Below are 14,292 nucleotides of genomic sequence, written 5' to 3'. Positions count from 1 at the left end.
GACCCCGGGCGGGCGGACAGGCCTAGCTAGCTGTGCGCCCTGCCGGGTCCCCGCGCCCGCGCTGGCCCTCACCAAGGAGCAGGCGTTGGCATCTTACAGCCCCGGCGGGACCCGGCTGGCGCTCCCAGACCCGCGCCAGCTCTCCCTCGGGGTTTCTAGGTGACGCGCACTCCCCGAAACCCCGAGCTCTCTCTCAGCTAGACCCCTGCGGTGAGGGCGGGTAGCCTCAGCTTGGGGTTCTGCGTCCTGGGGCTCAGTAGACTCAGGTATTCACCCCTGCCGCTCCGGGTGAGGCGAGGCTTGGCCAAGCAAGCGCTTCATCATTCTCCCGGGCCTGGGCGCCGGTGTGCCCTCTTCCTCTCTGGTCCTCGCGTGCCCTCTAGACGGAGGGAAACCAGGCACCCGATTACTTCAGCCGCCAGGAGTGGAGCACAGGGTCTTTGAAGGATGGGGGCTAGTTCTGAGTGTGCAATTGCGCGGGGTTGGCGTGGCGCCAAGCACTCCCGGGTTCACCTGCAGTTTAATAAGCAGGAGGTGAGCTGGGGGGGACCGCCGGCTCGGGGAAAGGTTAGGGGTGGAGGGGGGAGACTTGCCAGGCTAGCCAGCACGGGCGCTGCCCTGCGCGGGGAGGGGGCCAGATAGCGGCTTCTGGGCTCAGGCAGGGGGGCTCAGGCAGGGGGCTGGCCTCCCTGCTTTGGCCTCCAGTCGCCCCCTGGCTCTGGCTTCAGCTTCCCCATGGAAGCATCTTGTTTCTCCTCTCCCAGCTCTCTCCCCGAGGGCACTCTGGACTTCTGGAAAGAAATTCACATACACATAGACAGAGGGAGGCACCACTATTGGCCACGTGGTGCCCTTCCCTCACTCCACATCTGGGTTCCTCTTCCCGGGTCATTTCTGGCTGGTCTTGGCCTCAGGGACTAGCTAAATAGGACCCCCTGGGGCTACTCTTGGTACTCTGTGGGCAGCCAGCCCCGGGTCTGAGTCTTTCTCCCAGTCTCTCTGCTGTGGGTTGACCAAGGTGCAGTCATGCTTACTCAGGGCACTGTCTCCTAGTCATGCCTCAACTGCCATGGTGTTTTTTTTTTTCCCAAAGATTTATTTATTTGTGCATACAGAACTGGGGTACAGGCCAGAGGTGCAGGGGTGGTGAGAGGGTTCACCAGAGACAGAGTGGGGAGCAGAACAGGCTGACTGATGAAGTACACTGTTGAGGGGAGCAGCAGGCAGGTCAGGAGAGGTCTGCTGTGCCATGTGGGTCAACTCCCGGGCGGGGATCGAACTCATGCTGAAGTGGCTTTAGCTTCTTAGTGCTGTGCTTTAACCCGCTGCGCCGCCAGGGAGGACCCAATGGTGTTAGTTTAAAGATGCATTCTGCCATGGTTAAAATTCAGGGACAGCTTCCATGATACAGCCATCTAATTGTCCTGACGTCTTCCCTGAGGTGGCTTGGACTGAGGAACTGGGAGAGGAGGAAGAAGAGAGGGTGACTGAGGGCCTGGAGTGGAAAGCTTGGGAAGGTATTGGAGGGGGTCTGCAGCCTAGGGGGAGTGGCCATGAGAGGGCCACCCAGTCAGGAGGAAAATCCACAGGAGGCCCCCAGGCCAGTGGCCAGACTGACCGCTTTACCCAGCTGAGGGATAGCTGTGCCAGTCGTGCTAAGGAACTTCGATCGATCCCTAGCTCTTGGTTCTGAGGCCCTGCAGGGTGGGTGCCTGAGGATGTGGGTGCTGAGAGAACATCTGCTAGTGGGAGGGGTTTCATTGTGAGCATAAGAGAACCCCCCCAGCTCACAGCCTGACTGGGTTGGAGAAACGGGCTGCTTTGGGCTGGACTTGGGTACTGGAGTGAGGGATGTTGAGCAGTCAAGGAGAGGCTTAATGGCAGGGAGGGGAGGAGAATCACACACTGGGTTCTAGTTTAACTATTAGCTTCCCCGTGGCCCAGACCATTGGGAAGGGAGGCAAAGAGGGGCCTGAGGTCCTGAACAAGCCACACTCCCAGCCCAGGGGAAGTCAGCAATGGGCCAGGAGCTTCTAGCCTCTGCTCTCCAAGGCCCTGGCTCTGTCTTCTGCAACTCCCTTTTCTAGTCATCCTCTGGGGAGTCTTGGTTTTATGCCTTGGTCTCTAAACTTAGGGAATGTGGTGACACTCAGGCATAGACACAGGCTAGCACATCCTAGGATGTGGCATCACCTGAGGTCACCCAATAAATTAGTCAAGTCATGCCAAGTCCTTGCTGTCTGTCAGACACTGTTCTTTAACACTTTGTATTGTGATATTCTTGAACAATCTCCATGATGTAGATCCCATTACCCTCCCATTACAAATGAAGCCAAGAGAGGATGGGTCACCTGCAGTGGGTCCCACAGCTATAGAACCAGAACTGAAACAATTTCGGCTGATTTTCGAAACTGTTCAACGCCCTGCTGTGCTGCCTCTCCAGTTGCGAGGCCACCAAGGTTTAATTTTGTGCCCAGCGGTGAGCTGTGCAATGGGGAAGTGTACGCCAAAAGAGGAAACTGACTTACACACACACACACACACACACACACACACACAAACCTCGGCCCATGTTTGTGCAAATGTGTGGCCATTCAATGTCACCCCTAAATGTTCCCACATGCACTCAACTCTGCCTCTCTCAGCCCAGGCACAAACGCACTCATAGAATATTTGCACAGAGCCAATAGGGACCAGACCTCTCTGCTTTCCTCTTTCTTTGACTAGAAGGGGTGAGTGGGCGGGGCTCAAGTGTCTCTAACTCCTCCTAGTTCCCACTGCCTCTGAATCCTGTCTCCTCCACACTCCTGCCCTCCAAACCTCCTCCCCCAGCCCCTGCCTGGCCGTTGGCTGCGGCCTGTAGCAGCAGCTGACTCCACTTAGATGCTGGCAGTCCCTGTCTCAGATCAAAGGCAGGGCGGCTAATTGTGCGTCTTAACGAGCACACCCCCCATGCTCCGGGCAGCCCAGCTGGCCATGGCCCCACCCTCTCCCCCTCCAGCTGGCCAGATGGCACAGTGCCTGCGTCTGCCCCAGACAGTCGGGGCCAGGACCGAAACTGGGGCCCTGAATGGGAGTTGGGGGCAGACCCAATGGGCTGGGCTTCTCTGAGGCCTGGATGCTTGGATCAGAAGGTGACCACATAAGCTCTGCCTGATCACCTCTGCGCGCGACTGTGACAGCTTCCAGAGGCCAAGGGCGGTATCTGGCCACTGTGGGTAGGTAGGGGTGTCTGTAAGCTGTATACTACATTTCTCCAGATTCCTCCTGACCCACCTTAAATGTAACAGAGCCTGGAAAATGGTGGTTCCCAACATATCCCCTTGGATCAGCCTCTTTCTCTTTCCTGATGACAAACATAGATGGGGTTATAGGATCTGAGAACTGGGATACATAGACTCCTTTTTTAGCAGCAGGACTTCTCAAAAGCCAAATGTGCCAGCAGGTCTGGGAGCCACGAACACTGCAGCTGGGTCTATCTCTACAACCCCTGTGAACTTGGGCTTCCCCCTTTTGCAAATTGTGAATGTGTGTGTTAGAGGGTGATTTCTGAGGCCTGGACTGCTTCTGGAGGTCTGAGTATTCCCATCTGTACTAGGAGTGGGCTGATGACTCCCCCAACAACCAGAGAAGTGCTGAGTCCCACAGATAAAAGGCAAGGAATAAATATAGGGTGTGCTCCCCAATGACTTGGGTCTGCCCTCCTTTCCCTTGGGCCCCACCTCCCAGAGCATTGCTTACTCCTCTGCAGCTCCCACCAACTCCCAGCATTCCCTTAGAAGGTTCTAGCCCAATCCTCATTACTTCCTATTTGCTCATAGGTGAGTTCTTATGGAAAAGATGCCTTGAACAGTAAAGAGAAGACAGAGAGGGACCCTCTGCTTGATGGGCTTCTGGTAGCCCAGATGATTTCTTCCAGAGTGGGTCATGAGCTGCAGAGTTTGCTCTCTGATTGGGGTAACAAGAAGTAATGGCCTGAAACTGCAACAGTAGTGTGTGAGGTCAGACAACCGGAAGAACATCTCAATAATAGCTAGTGTTTTGTGGAGTACTTACTGTGAATAAGGTATTATTCTAAGCATTTTAAATTTACTAACGCCTTTAATTTTTGGAATGACATCAAGGGGATAATAATTGCCCCCTATTTTTTTTTACACATGAAAAAACTGAGGCACAGAGAGCCCAAGTCACTGGTCCAATGTGACATAACTATTAACAGTAGGTTAGTAGAAGAGCCAAGATTTGAACCCAGGCAATCTGGCACCAGAGTTCATCCTCTTAACCACAAAACATTTAGGGTGGGGAGGACAGGGGAAGCTGGATAGGGAGAAGACAGAGACCTGTGATATAGAGTTAGGCAAGACTTAGAAGTAGGATTGGACAAGGGTCTCTATCCAGTCCTAGTTGACTCAGGGTTCTGGAAGTCCTCTAAGTATATATGCACTCATATCTTTGATGCTGGACTGGAGGAACCCAGAGTTATTATAGCCCCCTAAATCGCTGGCCTTCTCCAAGCCACCTCTGGTCAGGTTCTGGACTTCCTGCAGGTGGATTCCCCTTCTCACATAGTGGCTAATATTGTCCTTGACTTCTCCCACTGTCCACAGTCTGCCTGGGCCAGAGAGTAGTTTGAGACTTGTACTAAAGCCTGCTCCCAGTTAATCTTTTGTCAGATGCAGAATGAGGGGGCATCACAGGGAGGTAATTATAGGGCAGAGAGCTTTAAGGGAGACCATCTCCTCTTACCCTTTTTGCCCATTAACACTTTCTGAGACCTGGGATTTCACCACTGGTCATTTAGACTACATTTTGCCTTCTTCAGTCTGATTTTATATTTTCATTCTAATTTGCATTCTTTCCTGTCTTCTACCAACTTTAGGCTTTGTTTATTTTTCTTTTTCAAGTTGCTTTAGTTGTAAGATTAAGTTACTTATTTTGCGATTTTTATTTTTTAGTGTAGACCTGTACTGCAATTACTTCCCTGTTAGTAGTGCTTTTGTTGCAACCCATAGGATCTGATAACTTGTATCTTCATATTTATTTGTTTCCTATTTTAAAATTTCTGCCTTAATTTCTTCATAGATGCAATGATTATTCAGAAAGGAGAGTGTTGCTTAATCTCTACATTGGGGTTTTCCAGTTTTCTTTTTTGTGCTTGATTCTAGTTTTACAGATGCAGATCTACTTTTAAATTGCAAATATATGAGAAGAGATTAAGCCTTCAGTCTTATAAAGAATGTGATCAGTTTCTTTCTGTCCAACAGGAAAGACACAAGTTGTACAGCCACTGAGCTTGCTAAGAGTGATGTTAATGAAATGGGGAAGGGAGTGCAAAAAAAGAGAGGGCGGGTGGGAGGCAGTCCCCCCACCCCTCCCATATCCTGTGTGCAGAACTTCTGGTATGATTTCTGTTCCCCTTTCACTCTTTGTTCTGATACCCAGCTTTCCCCAAACACTAGACCTCCATGTGGTAAAAGGATGGGCTATGGACACCCCTGAGAGACTGCTTCTTGAATTTCTGTCCACAGGTTTCCGAGAGAGTGCCTTTGCCTACGCAATTGCGGCAGCAGGGGTGGTGCATGCAGTGTCCAACGCGTGTGCCTTGGGCAAACTGAGGGCCTGCGGCTGCGATGCTTCCAGGCGAGGGGATGAGGAAGCCTTTCGTAGAAAGCTGCACCGCCTGCAGTTGGACGCGCTGCAGCGTGGTAAGGGCCTCAGCCACGGGGTCCCAGAGCACCCAGCTCTGCCCCCGGCCAGCCCTGGCCTGCAGGACTCCTGGGAGTGGGGCGGCTGCAGCCCTGACGTGGGCTTCGGGGAGCGCTTCTCTAAGGACTTTCTGGACTCCAGGGAGCCTCACAGAGACATCCATGCACGCATGAGGCTCCACAACAACCGAGTTGGGAGGCAGGTGAGCGTCCTACTCCCCGGGCTTGCTCCAAACCCCTCTGCCTAAGGCCCTTCCCCTCTCCTGGCCTGTCTTTCCTCTTAGGGACCACTTCCCTTAACTCAGCAGCTTTCTCTTTGCTCCTTCCTATTTCAGTCAGCAAATACTCTGTGCCCCAGGCCTGGCAGAAGACCTGGAGATGCATGATGAAGGAACCCCTGCTCTGTATAGTTCACTTTCTGTGGAACAATCTGCTTTTCCCACTTCCTCCTTTAGCCCTGGGACAGAACAGCATGTTGTCATCCCTCCAGCGGTGCTTAGGACTGTGCTACTCTGTCTCCTTCCCTATAAAGCAAGGTGGTTGAATTGTTGAATTGAATCTAGAAACACCTTTCCCACATTTCCTGACCCCTCTCTAGTGTTAATGTTCCAGGATTCTGCGCTGCCACCCCAGCCCTCTCAGCCTTTCTGGACAAAATGAAAGGGGTGGTTCCTTGGGGTCACTGTGTACTGTGTTACAGTAGCCTCCCTCTTTTCTCCTGTACCCTCAAATGTGCATACTATCTCCAAGGTCAGTCATTAAAAAAAAAAAGGAGAAGAAAGAAATAATAGCCTGCACTTATTGATTGAATGCTGATGTGAGTCAGGCACTGTCTCCTGGAGCACTTTACTGCACATTGGCCTGGTTATTCCTTACAACTATGTCAGCGAGTGCTATAAATAAAGCTCGTGTTAACATGTGGAAACTGAGGCCAAAGAAGCTCACCCAAGGTGATACAACTAGTGAGAAAGGGGCAGAGCTGGATCTGCGCCCAGAAGGTGGAGCTCCAGCACCCCTCCTCTGCTTACTACACTTGTATTAAGAGCAGGGGCACTGCAGTGCCTCCTTAGCCTAATGGTAGCTCAGCACCGCCCTCTTCCTGCCCACCCCATCCTTTCTGCGTGGCTCTGTCCAGCCTGCTCAGGTCCTGCTCCTGCCCTCTCTCAGCCTGCCTGGCCCCTTCCCCATCACACTCCCCTTCCTCCTAGCCACTCCACTCAGGCTGTTTCTCCCTCTTCCACAGAGATTCCGAGCTGATCCAGCTCTTCCCATCCTGACTTAGACATGAGGGAAACTGAGGCATTTTCACCCTAAGGTCAGGTCCAGCTTCCGCCCAGCCCTGCCCTGTCCATGTAGCTCTTTTCCCAAGCTTCGATACTATCCCAGCCCCAACCAACAGTGCCTCCTCCTCCTCATTAAACTGGTTAATTAATGGCTACTGCCTGTGGGAAGCAGATGTTCTGGAGCAGTTGGCCAGAGGCGGCCTTGACTGGTTCCCACGTGGTGCTGACACCGCAGGCTGCACATACCAGCTGTGGAACCCTGTGAGATGTGAGGGGCAGGGTCCCTCTGTGTGGCCCTCTGCCCAGGTATGAGGGTCCAGAGCATGTTGCTCACGATGCTGTTTTCTGGAGTGGAGAGGGGGAAGGGAGAATGTGGCGAGCTGCTGCTGGAGTCTCTGCTGAGGAGACAGCCAAGGGTTCTCTGGGGGGAGAGCTAGAACCCCCACCCCCAGCGATGGTGGTGGGTGGGCCCTGTTCCTGTGATTACCCACCACTCTTGGAGGCCTGGGAAACTCCATCTTCTTTACACAGAGGTCTGGCTCTCTGGGCTCCATATTCCTTCTGCGTCCAGGTAGAGCCTTTGACCCTAGCTGGTGCTCACCTTTTCCTAGGAGGAGCTGTGACACTCAGCTTAAAGCAGGATAAGTCCCTGTCCGCATAATGAGGGTGGGGTGGGGTGGGGAGGAAGGAGTCTCTCCCCTCCAAGCTCCTTGCAACCAGCCCCAGGGCCTTAGGAGGAAAGGGACTTTTTCAGAATCCCCTAAGCCTCCATTCACAGCTTGGAGCAAGGCTTTGGGACTCGGAGGTAGTGGGGCTGGCTCCCCCCTGCTCCTGACCCCCACCTGAGGCATGGAAGGAGAGGGAATTTCCCTGAGGATCTGGGATCCCCCTCAGGAAGCAAGAGCCTCCAGCCTCAAGGGGCCCCTGCAGCTGCTGGAAAAGGCGGCTGGAGAGGAGGGGATCCGGAAGGAGGGGATTCCCCCCGGGCCTGGCCTGGGAGGTACGGGGGGGGGGTGGGGGGGCGCAGAAAGCGGGCAGAGCTCTCCCGAGTGGCCGGCTAGGCTCAGGAGCGGCAGCGCCTGGCTTGGGCCTCAACCCTTGCCTCTGTTCAACGGGAGTCGGTTCCCGAGCCCCTGCGACTTGGCACCGGCCGGTGTCTGCGCTGGGAGGAGGGCTGTGGGCTTGGCCGCGGCCGTCACCCTCACCGTGCCTCCCTCCGCAGGCGGTGATGGAGAACATGCGGCGGAAGTGCAAGTGCCACGGCACGTCAGGCAGCTGCCAGCTCAAGACCTGCTGGCAGGTGACGCCGGAGTTCCGCGCGGTGGGGGCGCAGCTGCGCAGCCGTTTCCACCGCGCCACGCTCATCCGGCCGCACAACCGCAACGGCGGCCAGCTGGACCCAGGCCCTGCGGGCGCACCCTCGCCAGCGCCCGGCGTCCCGGGGCCGCGCCGCCGCGCCAGCCCCGCCGACCTGGTCTACTTCGAGAAGTCGCCGGACTTCTGCGAGCGCGAACCGCGCCTGGACTCGGCCGGCACCGTGGGCCGCCTGTGCAACAAGAGCAGCGCGGGCCCCGACGGCTGCGGGAGCATGTGCTGCGGCCGCGGCCACAACATCCTGCGGCAGACGCGCAGCGAGCGCTGCCACTGTCGCTTCCACTGGTGCTGCTTCGTGGTCTGCGAGGAGTGCCGCATCACCGAGTGGGTCAGCGTCTGCAAGTGACGCGCGGGCGCCCCTCCGGGAGCCTGGCCGCGCCCCGCGCGGGCATCCGGGCCGGGCAGCGTCCCTAGGGCTCCAGGAGAGGAGGTCGGACCACGGGATCTTGCGGGAACTTCCCAGTTCTAAGGGGTCGTCAACGCTGCAGTCACGGCACAGTCCACACCTGCCTGGACCCCAACATTTACTTCTGTGGGCTCCCTGCCCCAAGCTCAGACAGCTCATCTGGGCGGGGATTGCCTGGGAGGCCTGTTTCCTTGCGGCCCTTCCTTCACCCACCCCCTGGAGTGGGAGAGACGGTGGGAAGCTGATGGATGGGCAGGGGAGGAGGACTTGAAAAAGGAAAGGGACATAACGCAGCTGAGGCAGTGAGACCCCAGACATGCTCCCCTCGTTGGTCTCTGCCCCTCATCTTTCATTTAACAAGTATTTATTTTGCACTCTTTGTGACCTGGTACTTTGCAGGGAATGAGGGGTGTTGGGAATAAGATGTGAATAAGAGACACAGCACCTGCCCTCTTGGAGTTTACATTCTGGCTGGGGGAGATGGACAATAAACTAGAAAATATACAAAGGAATCATTTCAGACAATGTTATCTGCTGTGCAGTTCAAGGCGCTGGGCTGAGAGTGATGCACGGGAGTGGAGCCTTTAAGCAAAGCCACAGCTGGGAGGTTTCCAGAGTTGTGAAACTCATCCTGGGAGCACAAGGAGAGTTGAACCAGATTGATGGTGATGGTTTCCAGGCTGAAGTCGTGTGAAGGCAGAAACTCTGAGGCTGGAGAGGTCTCTCCCTAGAGAGGCCAGTGGGATTGGAATGAAATCAAGGGGCTCGTTAGAAGGGGAGGTCCTGGGGAGAAGGGAGGGTCAGGTCACACCGTGTCCTTCCAGGCCAACGTAAGGAGGTGGGATTTTATTTAAGGGGCCAGGGATCCTCAGAGGGTCTTGAGCAGGCCAATGTCATGTTCTGATTCCTAGATACATTGCCCGCTGGTAAACCCAATGTAGGGGGAAAGAAGCGGACAGCAGGGAGCAGTGGGGGGACTAAAGCTGTCCTCTCAAAAAAGAGAGGGTCCTGGGCTGGAGGAACACAGCGGGGATGTGGACATCGTGCTGGGTCAGGGGAGACCCTTGATGCCAGAGCTCTAGCCATCCTCCTGTGACTGAGCCCTCTGCCACAAGCCAGGACCGGTGAAGGTGCCCAGCAGCACCCGTCAGCAGAGACAGGAGGCACTCTGAGAGGAGTAATCCTGGGCAAGACCCAGCTCAACCCAGCCAGCCCAGCGCCCCGGGGAGCAGGTGGGGCTAGGAGGTGCGGCCAGGGAGGAGGGTGGCGGGGGAGGGCCAGGAGACTCACTGTCTGGATTCTGGTCTCTCGTCCAGGCAGGGGAGGTGGGGTATGCACGACTAGGGGTGGGGGACATTCTTCCTGCCCCTCTTATGCCCCCAGCCCCCAGCTCATGGCGCCCCTTAGCAGGTTACTAAGCCTCCCCTCCCCCGACAAGAACATTGCTGAGCTGGCAGTTTGGGCCAGTCTTGCATTCTCCTTGGCGCTCAGATCTCATGTTTTTCTGGAACAGACCCTCAAGGAGGAGGGCGGTGGAGGAGGAGGTGAGGTCAGGATCTGGGGAAAGAACACTTCACCTACTTCATCCAGGCCTCCCGCTGCTGCTCAGAGCTGTAGACCCTGTGCCTGACTCAGTTTACCCCAGAATGGCCCTCTTCTTGATGAGCCAGACGAGGACTAAGTCATACTCCTTTCCCAAAATGCCCACTTGCACTAACCCCCCATTTTGCCATACCCTTTCCCATGGCTTCCTACCCCCGGGTAGGGGTGAGAAGGCTTCTGGGTGATACACTCCACACAGAGCACCAGCTGGGAGACTTGCCCCCACAGCTAGCCCTCCTCCGAGCCAGCATCCCAGCTTCAGGGCTTCCTTGGAGGACAGCGTTTCTTTCCCCATCCCCCCAAAGAGAGCCCCAAAGGCAGGCTGGTGAGAGTCCCTCGGGGAGGAGGGGTAGGCTGGAGCAGCCAGACACACCTGCCTCATTCCTTTCCTCTTGTTCACCTAGGAGAGAGCTGTGGGGGCTGGGCTCCCAGCCCCCTTCCTCCCTCCCATCCCAGAAAGGAAGAGGGAAGGGATGTGTGGAGGGAGGAGTGGAGGCTTGGGGGGCACTGCCACCCCCAGCAGCGCCCATTACAACATTAGTTTTGGACTCCCCCTCCTCTGCCTTCCGAGCTTAAGGAGGACAGTGCTGGGGGAGGAGAGACTGAAAGAGAGAGATATAGGATCAGTTGGGGCTAATGAGGTGAGAGCCCTAACACTGCAGAGCAAATGGCCTCTGGAGGGAGGGGTGGGCAACGGGGTGGGGCAGGAGGCTGGACATCAGGTTGGGGGGAGGGTCATGTTCCAATCAAGTCCAGTCAGGATGATCTGCTACCCGCTAGCGGAAACTGTGAAGGCTGAGAGAAAAAGTTGGACCTACCCTCATCCTCTCTGGGCCAGACGCTGGCTAGAAACTGGGGACCAAAGCTGGACCCCACAACTGAAAAGGGGTGTGTGGACTTGGTAAGGTCCCTCAGGAGAGATGCAGATGTGATGAAGGGTGGAAAATGGGACAGGAATCAAGGTACTGGTTGGCAATGGGGACACCGGGCCGCCAAGCCAAAGCGGGAAGGTAGAGTTGGAGGGAAGAACTCACCGCCCGCTTGCAGAGGACCTGGGTTGAGATTTGGAAATGAGAACAGAAGGTAGACCAGAGATGACTCAGAGGCAGGAACCCTGCCTGGCCCCCCAGGACCTTTCACCTTAGACAGTGGGACACCTTCTGCAGGGGAGAACACTGGTGTGGTTCAGCAGGGCCTGGATAATTCCAGAGGAAGGAAGGGAGGGACTGATAGAATGAAGGTGGTGGACAGTGGAGCAGGCAGTGCTGTGGGGTTAAGGGTCAGGAGGAGGCAGCCAGACTGCTGAGGGGATCAGAACACAGACATCCTGCTTTGCAGTGATGGGGGTTGGGGGGAAGGGTCGGACAGAGAAGGAAGGAGGCTAAGGTGAAGGCCGGGGGCCTGTAAGAGGCCCCTATGGGTGAGAAACAAGGTCAGCTGCGCTGCCCTCTCCGCCTCGAATTAACGCGCCCCCTAGCTAGCCCCCAGCAGGGGGCCTTCCACTTTGGAGCTAGGCCAGGCTCTAGTCGCGTCCTCCCTTATCCCCTCCCACCCCCCCTTCTTATGTGGTTGCCGGCAGCTGCCTGCGGTCGCCCCAACCCCTGTGCTCAAGGCACGGGGACTTTCCAACAGGGGAAAAAATGACTTAATGAGAGTGGGAGCCGGGCGGGAGGGACAGGTCCCTGTAATCACTGCTCGGCTGTGGGGCCTGCGCGCCTCCGGGCCCTTCCCGGCTTCCTGCTGCCAGCGCCCCCCTCGGGCTCTGCCTGGGGAGGTGGACGAGCTGGAGACTGGAGATCCCTTTTCAGGTTCCAGATTCTCTGAAGCCATCTGGCTGTTTCCTAGCTTTGCGATGTGGATAAGCTGGGACGCCCCCATGAACCCGCCCTGGACCTTGCCCTTGAAGATGGGGGGCGGGTGGCAATCTCTCATTGGAGCCAGCGTCCTCTGCGGTGGATCTGAACGCGTGAAGGATCGTGAGGGAGCCCTTTGCCACTTCGCGGCTGCGCACTTAGAAACGCCCCCGGTTGCTGTGGTAACCAGGGCTGTAGAGGTGTGTCCGCAGGGCTGGGAGGCGCCCCCCCCCCCTCTAGCCGCCCGCGGGGCCAGGCCCCGCCGCTGCGGTGCGCGGGGGTGGGGGTGTGCCGTTACCATGGCAAGGGTGCGCAAGAAGGGCACATTCTTCCCCAGGGTGGGAGCGCCCTGGGGATACAAGAAGGGGGGGTACGGGGGCGGCAGAAAGGGAAGAGGGGAGGGTCAGAACGAGGGAGGAGTCTCGGACTTGCAGAACTGAGGCTCAGGGCTTGGGGTGGGGAGCTTGGAATCTGCCCCCTGCTTGGCTCTCGGGAGCCGGTCCACCTTCCGCACTCTCTCTGGGGTTCAACCCCTCCAACCCCAGCTTCCGGAGAAGGGATCCCAGACTACCGGTTCGAAAGTCTTTTTGCTCCCTCCACGGGCTGGCTCCCCGAGCTAAGTGTCCGTCCCCTTCCCCCTAAATGGAGTCGCAGTCCAGACTGCCACCCGAAGCCCTGCAATTACGCCCCTCGCCCTGCCCCAGCGCCGCCCGTGGGTCCTGCGCCAAGCAAGGCCTGCACCGCCAATTACAGCAGCGGCAGCAGCTGATTACCCCCGAGTCCGGGAAGCGGCCGGGGGTGGGCAGAGCCGGCAGGTCAAGTGGACGGGGTCCCTGGGGTTGTCCCCGGCCCAGGGTTCTTAATTGCTTTGGTTTTCCACCCTCTTGCCCAGCTTCTCCGCTTCAGACGACACGGGGACGCACTCCCTCCTTCTGGACCTGAGTCTCTCCCCCCTCAAATGCACACTGCCCCCGGGGCAGCAAGAGCACCGGGAGGCTCGCTGTGGGTGTGAAGTCGACAGCTCGAGAAGCCCGAAACCTTCGGGGCCGGCTCTCTTTCCCGCGCAGATAGTCACATGTGTCTCTCCTGGTCCAGGGCCCCAGCCCGGTGGACTCGGGTCTGTGTTGCTTAACAAGCCCCAGGGCCGCTGCCAGCCTGTCCCACACTTTTGTGGGGACCAGAAAACGGCGCCCCCTTTAGGCGGGAGGCTCACCCTGCTGCCCACCAGGAAAGGCAATTCGGGAGCCCTCAGACGGTGCGGTATTCTGCCATCACCCTTGCCGCCTGCCATCTCTTCTACGCTCTCTTCCCGCCTGCGGGTTAGCTCTGTCTCCCGCGGTCCAGCGGTCCACATCTGGCGGACAGCTGGGATCCGCCCACTGCAAACTGCTGTGGATGCAGCGCCCTCTGTTGGTGAGGAGCGGCAGCACGCCAATTTTCGGGCCTGGATCGCCCGACGCCAGACTGTCTCTTCCCAGTTTTGTGGTTTGGGTTCCGCCCATTTGGCGCCCCTTGGACACAACTCGCCCACTGCCTCGTGTAGCTCCCACATCCGACTCTTTAGGCCTTTTGTTTCCACCGGTCGCGGCCTCCCTGACCCTCTTTCCCCCTGTGTGCTTAAATCTTGGGCAACGTAGCTGTCCCCCTAACTCCCATCTTCTCTAGTATTTTAGAGCTACGTGGGCAAGTTCTCCAGCGCGATCTTTCTGCACCCAAAGTAAAAGTCCGAAAACGAGAACATGGTTACATAAGTCACTACCCATCTGTTCAACAGAATTCCTCGCAGTGTGCTTAAAAATGAGGTAGTTGAAGTGTAGTCACTGAGACAGTATGTGTGTGCAATACAAAAGAGCATAGGACAGGAACTCTCCCTTATTGCAACAATTTATAGATGTGATTTGCATTTTAAAAGTCTAAATTAGATAGCAAATGTTAATTTAGTTTTGGATGATGGGAATATAGGTAGTTTAAAACTTCTTCTTTTATATGCTTTTTTTGCTTGTCTATAATAAACATGCATTACTTGGATAGTAATTCCAGTGATATTTCTGTCTCCAGAATTTGACCCA

General features: G+C 56.4%; 1 protein-coding gene across 1 annotated transcript in view; it reads left to right on the top strand.

Annotated features, from left to right (window-relative positions):
• WNT10A (wingless-type MMTV integration site family, member 10A) overlaps positions 1 to 9,104 on the top strand; it is a 12,363-nt gene extending 3,259 nt beyond the window's left edge. The window contains exons 3-4 of the mRNA XM_004674281.2: positions 5,529 to 5,908; positions 8,211 to 9,104. Of these exons, the coding sequence (XP_004674338.1) occupies positions 5,529 to 5,908; positions 8,211 to 8,708 (878 nt within the window). The 3' untranslated portion in view covers positions 8,709 to 9,104. The remainder of the gene's footprint in view (positions 1 to 5,528; positions 5,909 to 8,210) is intronic.
• Positions 9,105 to 14,292: the final 5,188 nt, after the last annotated feature.

This window comes from Condylura cristata, unplaced genomic scaffold (genome assembly GCF_000260355.1).
Source record: "Condylura cristata isolate star-nosed mole 26May11 unplaced genomic scaffold, ConCri1.0 scaffold00002, whole genome shotgun sequence".
Taxonomy (NCBI): Eukaryota; Metazoa; Chordata; class Mammalia; order Eulipotyphla; family Talpidae; genus Condylura; species Condylura cristata.
The sequence above is the reverse complement of the archived record's forward strand: the minus strand, read 5'-3'. Positions and strand labels throughout refer to the sequence as shown.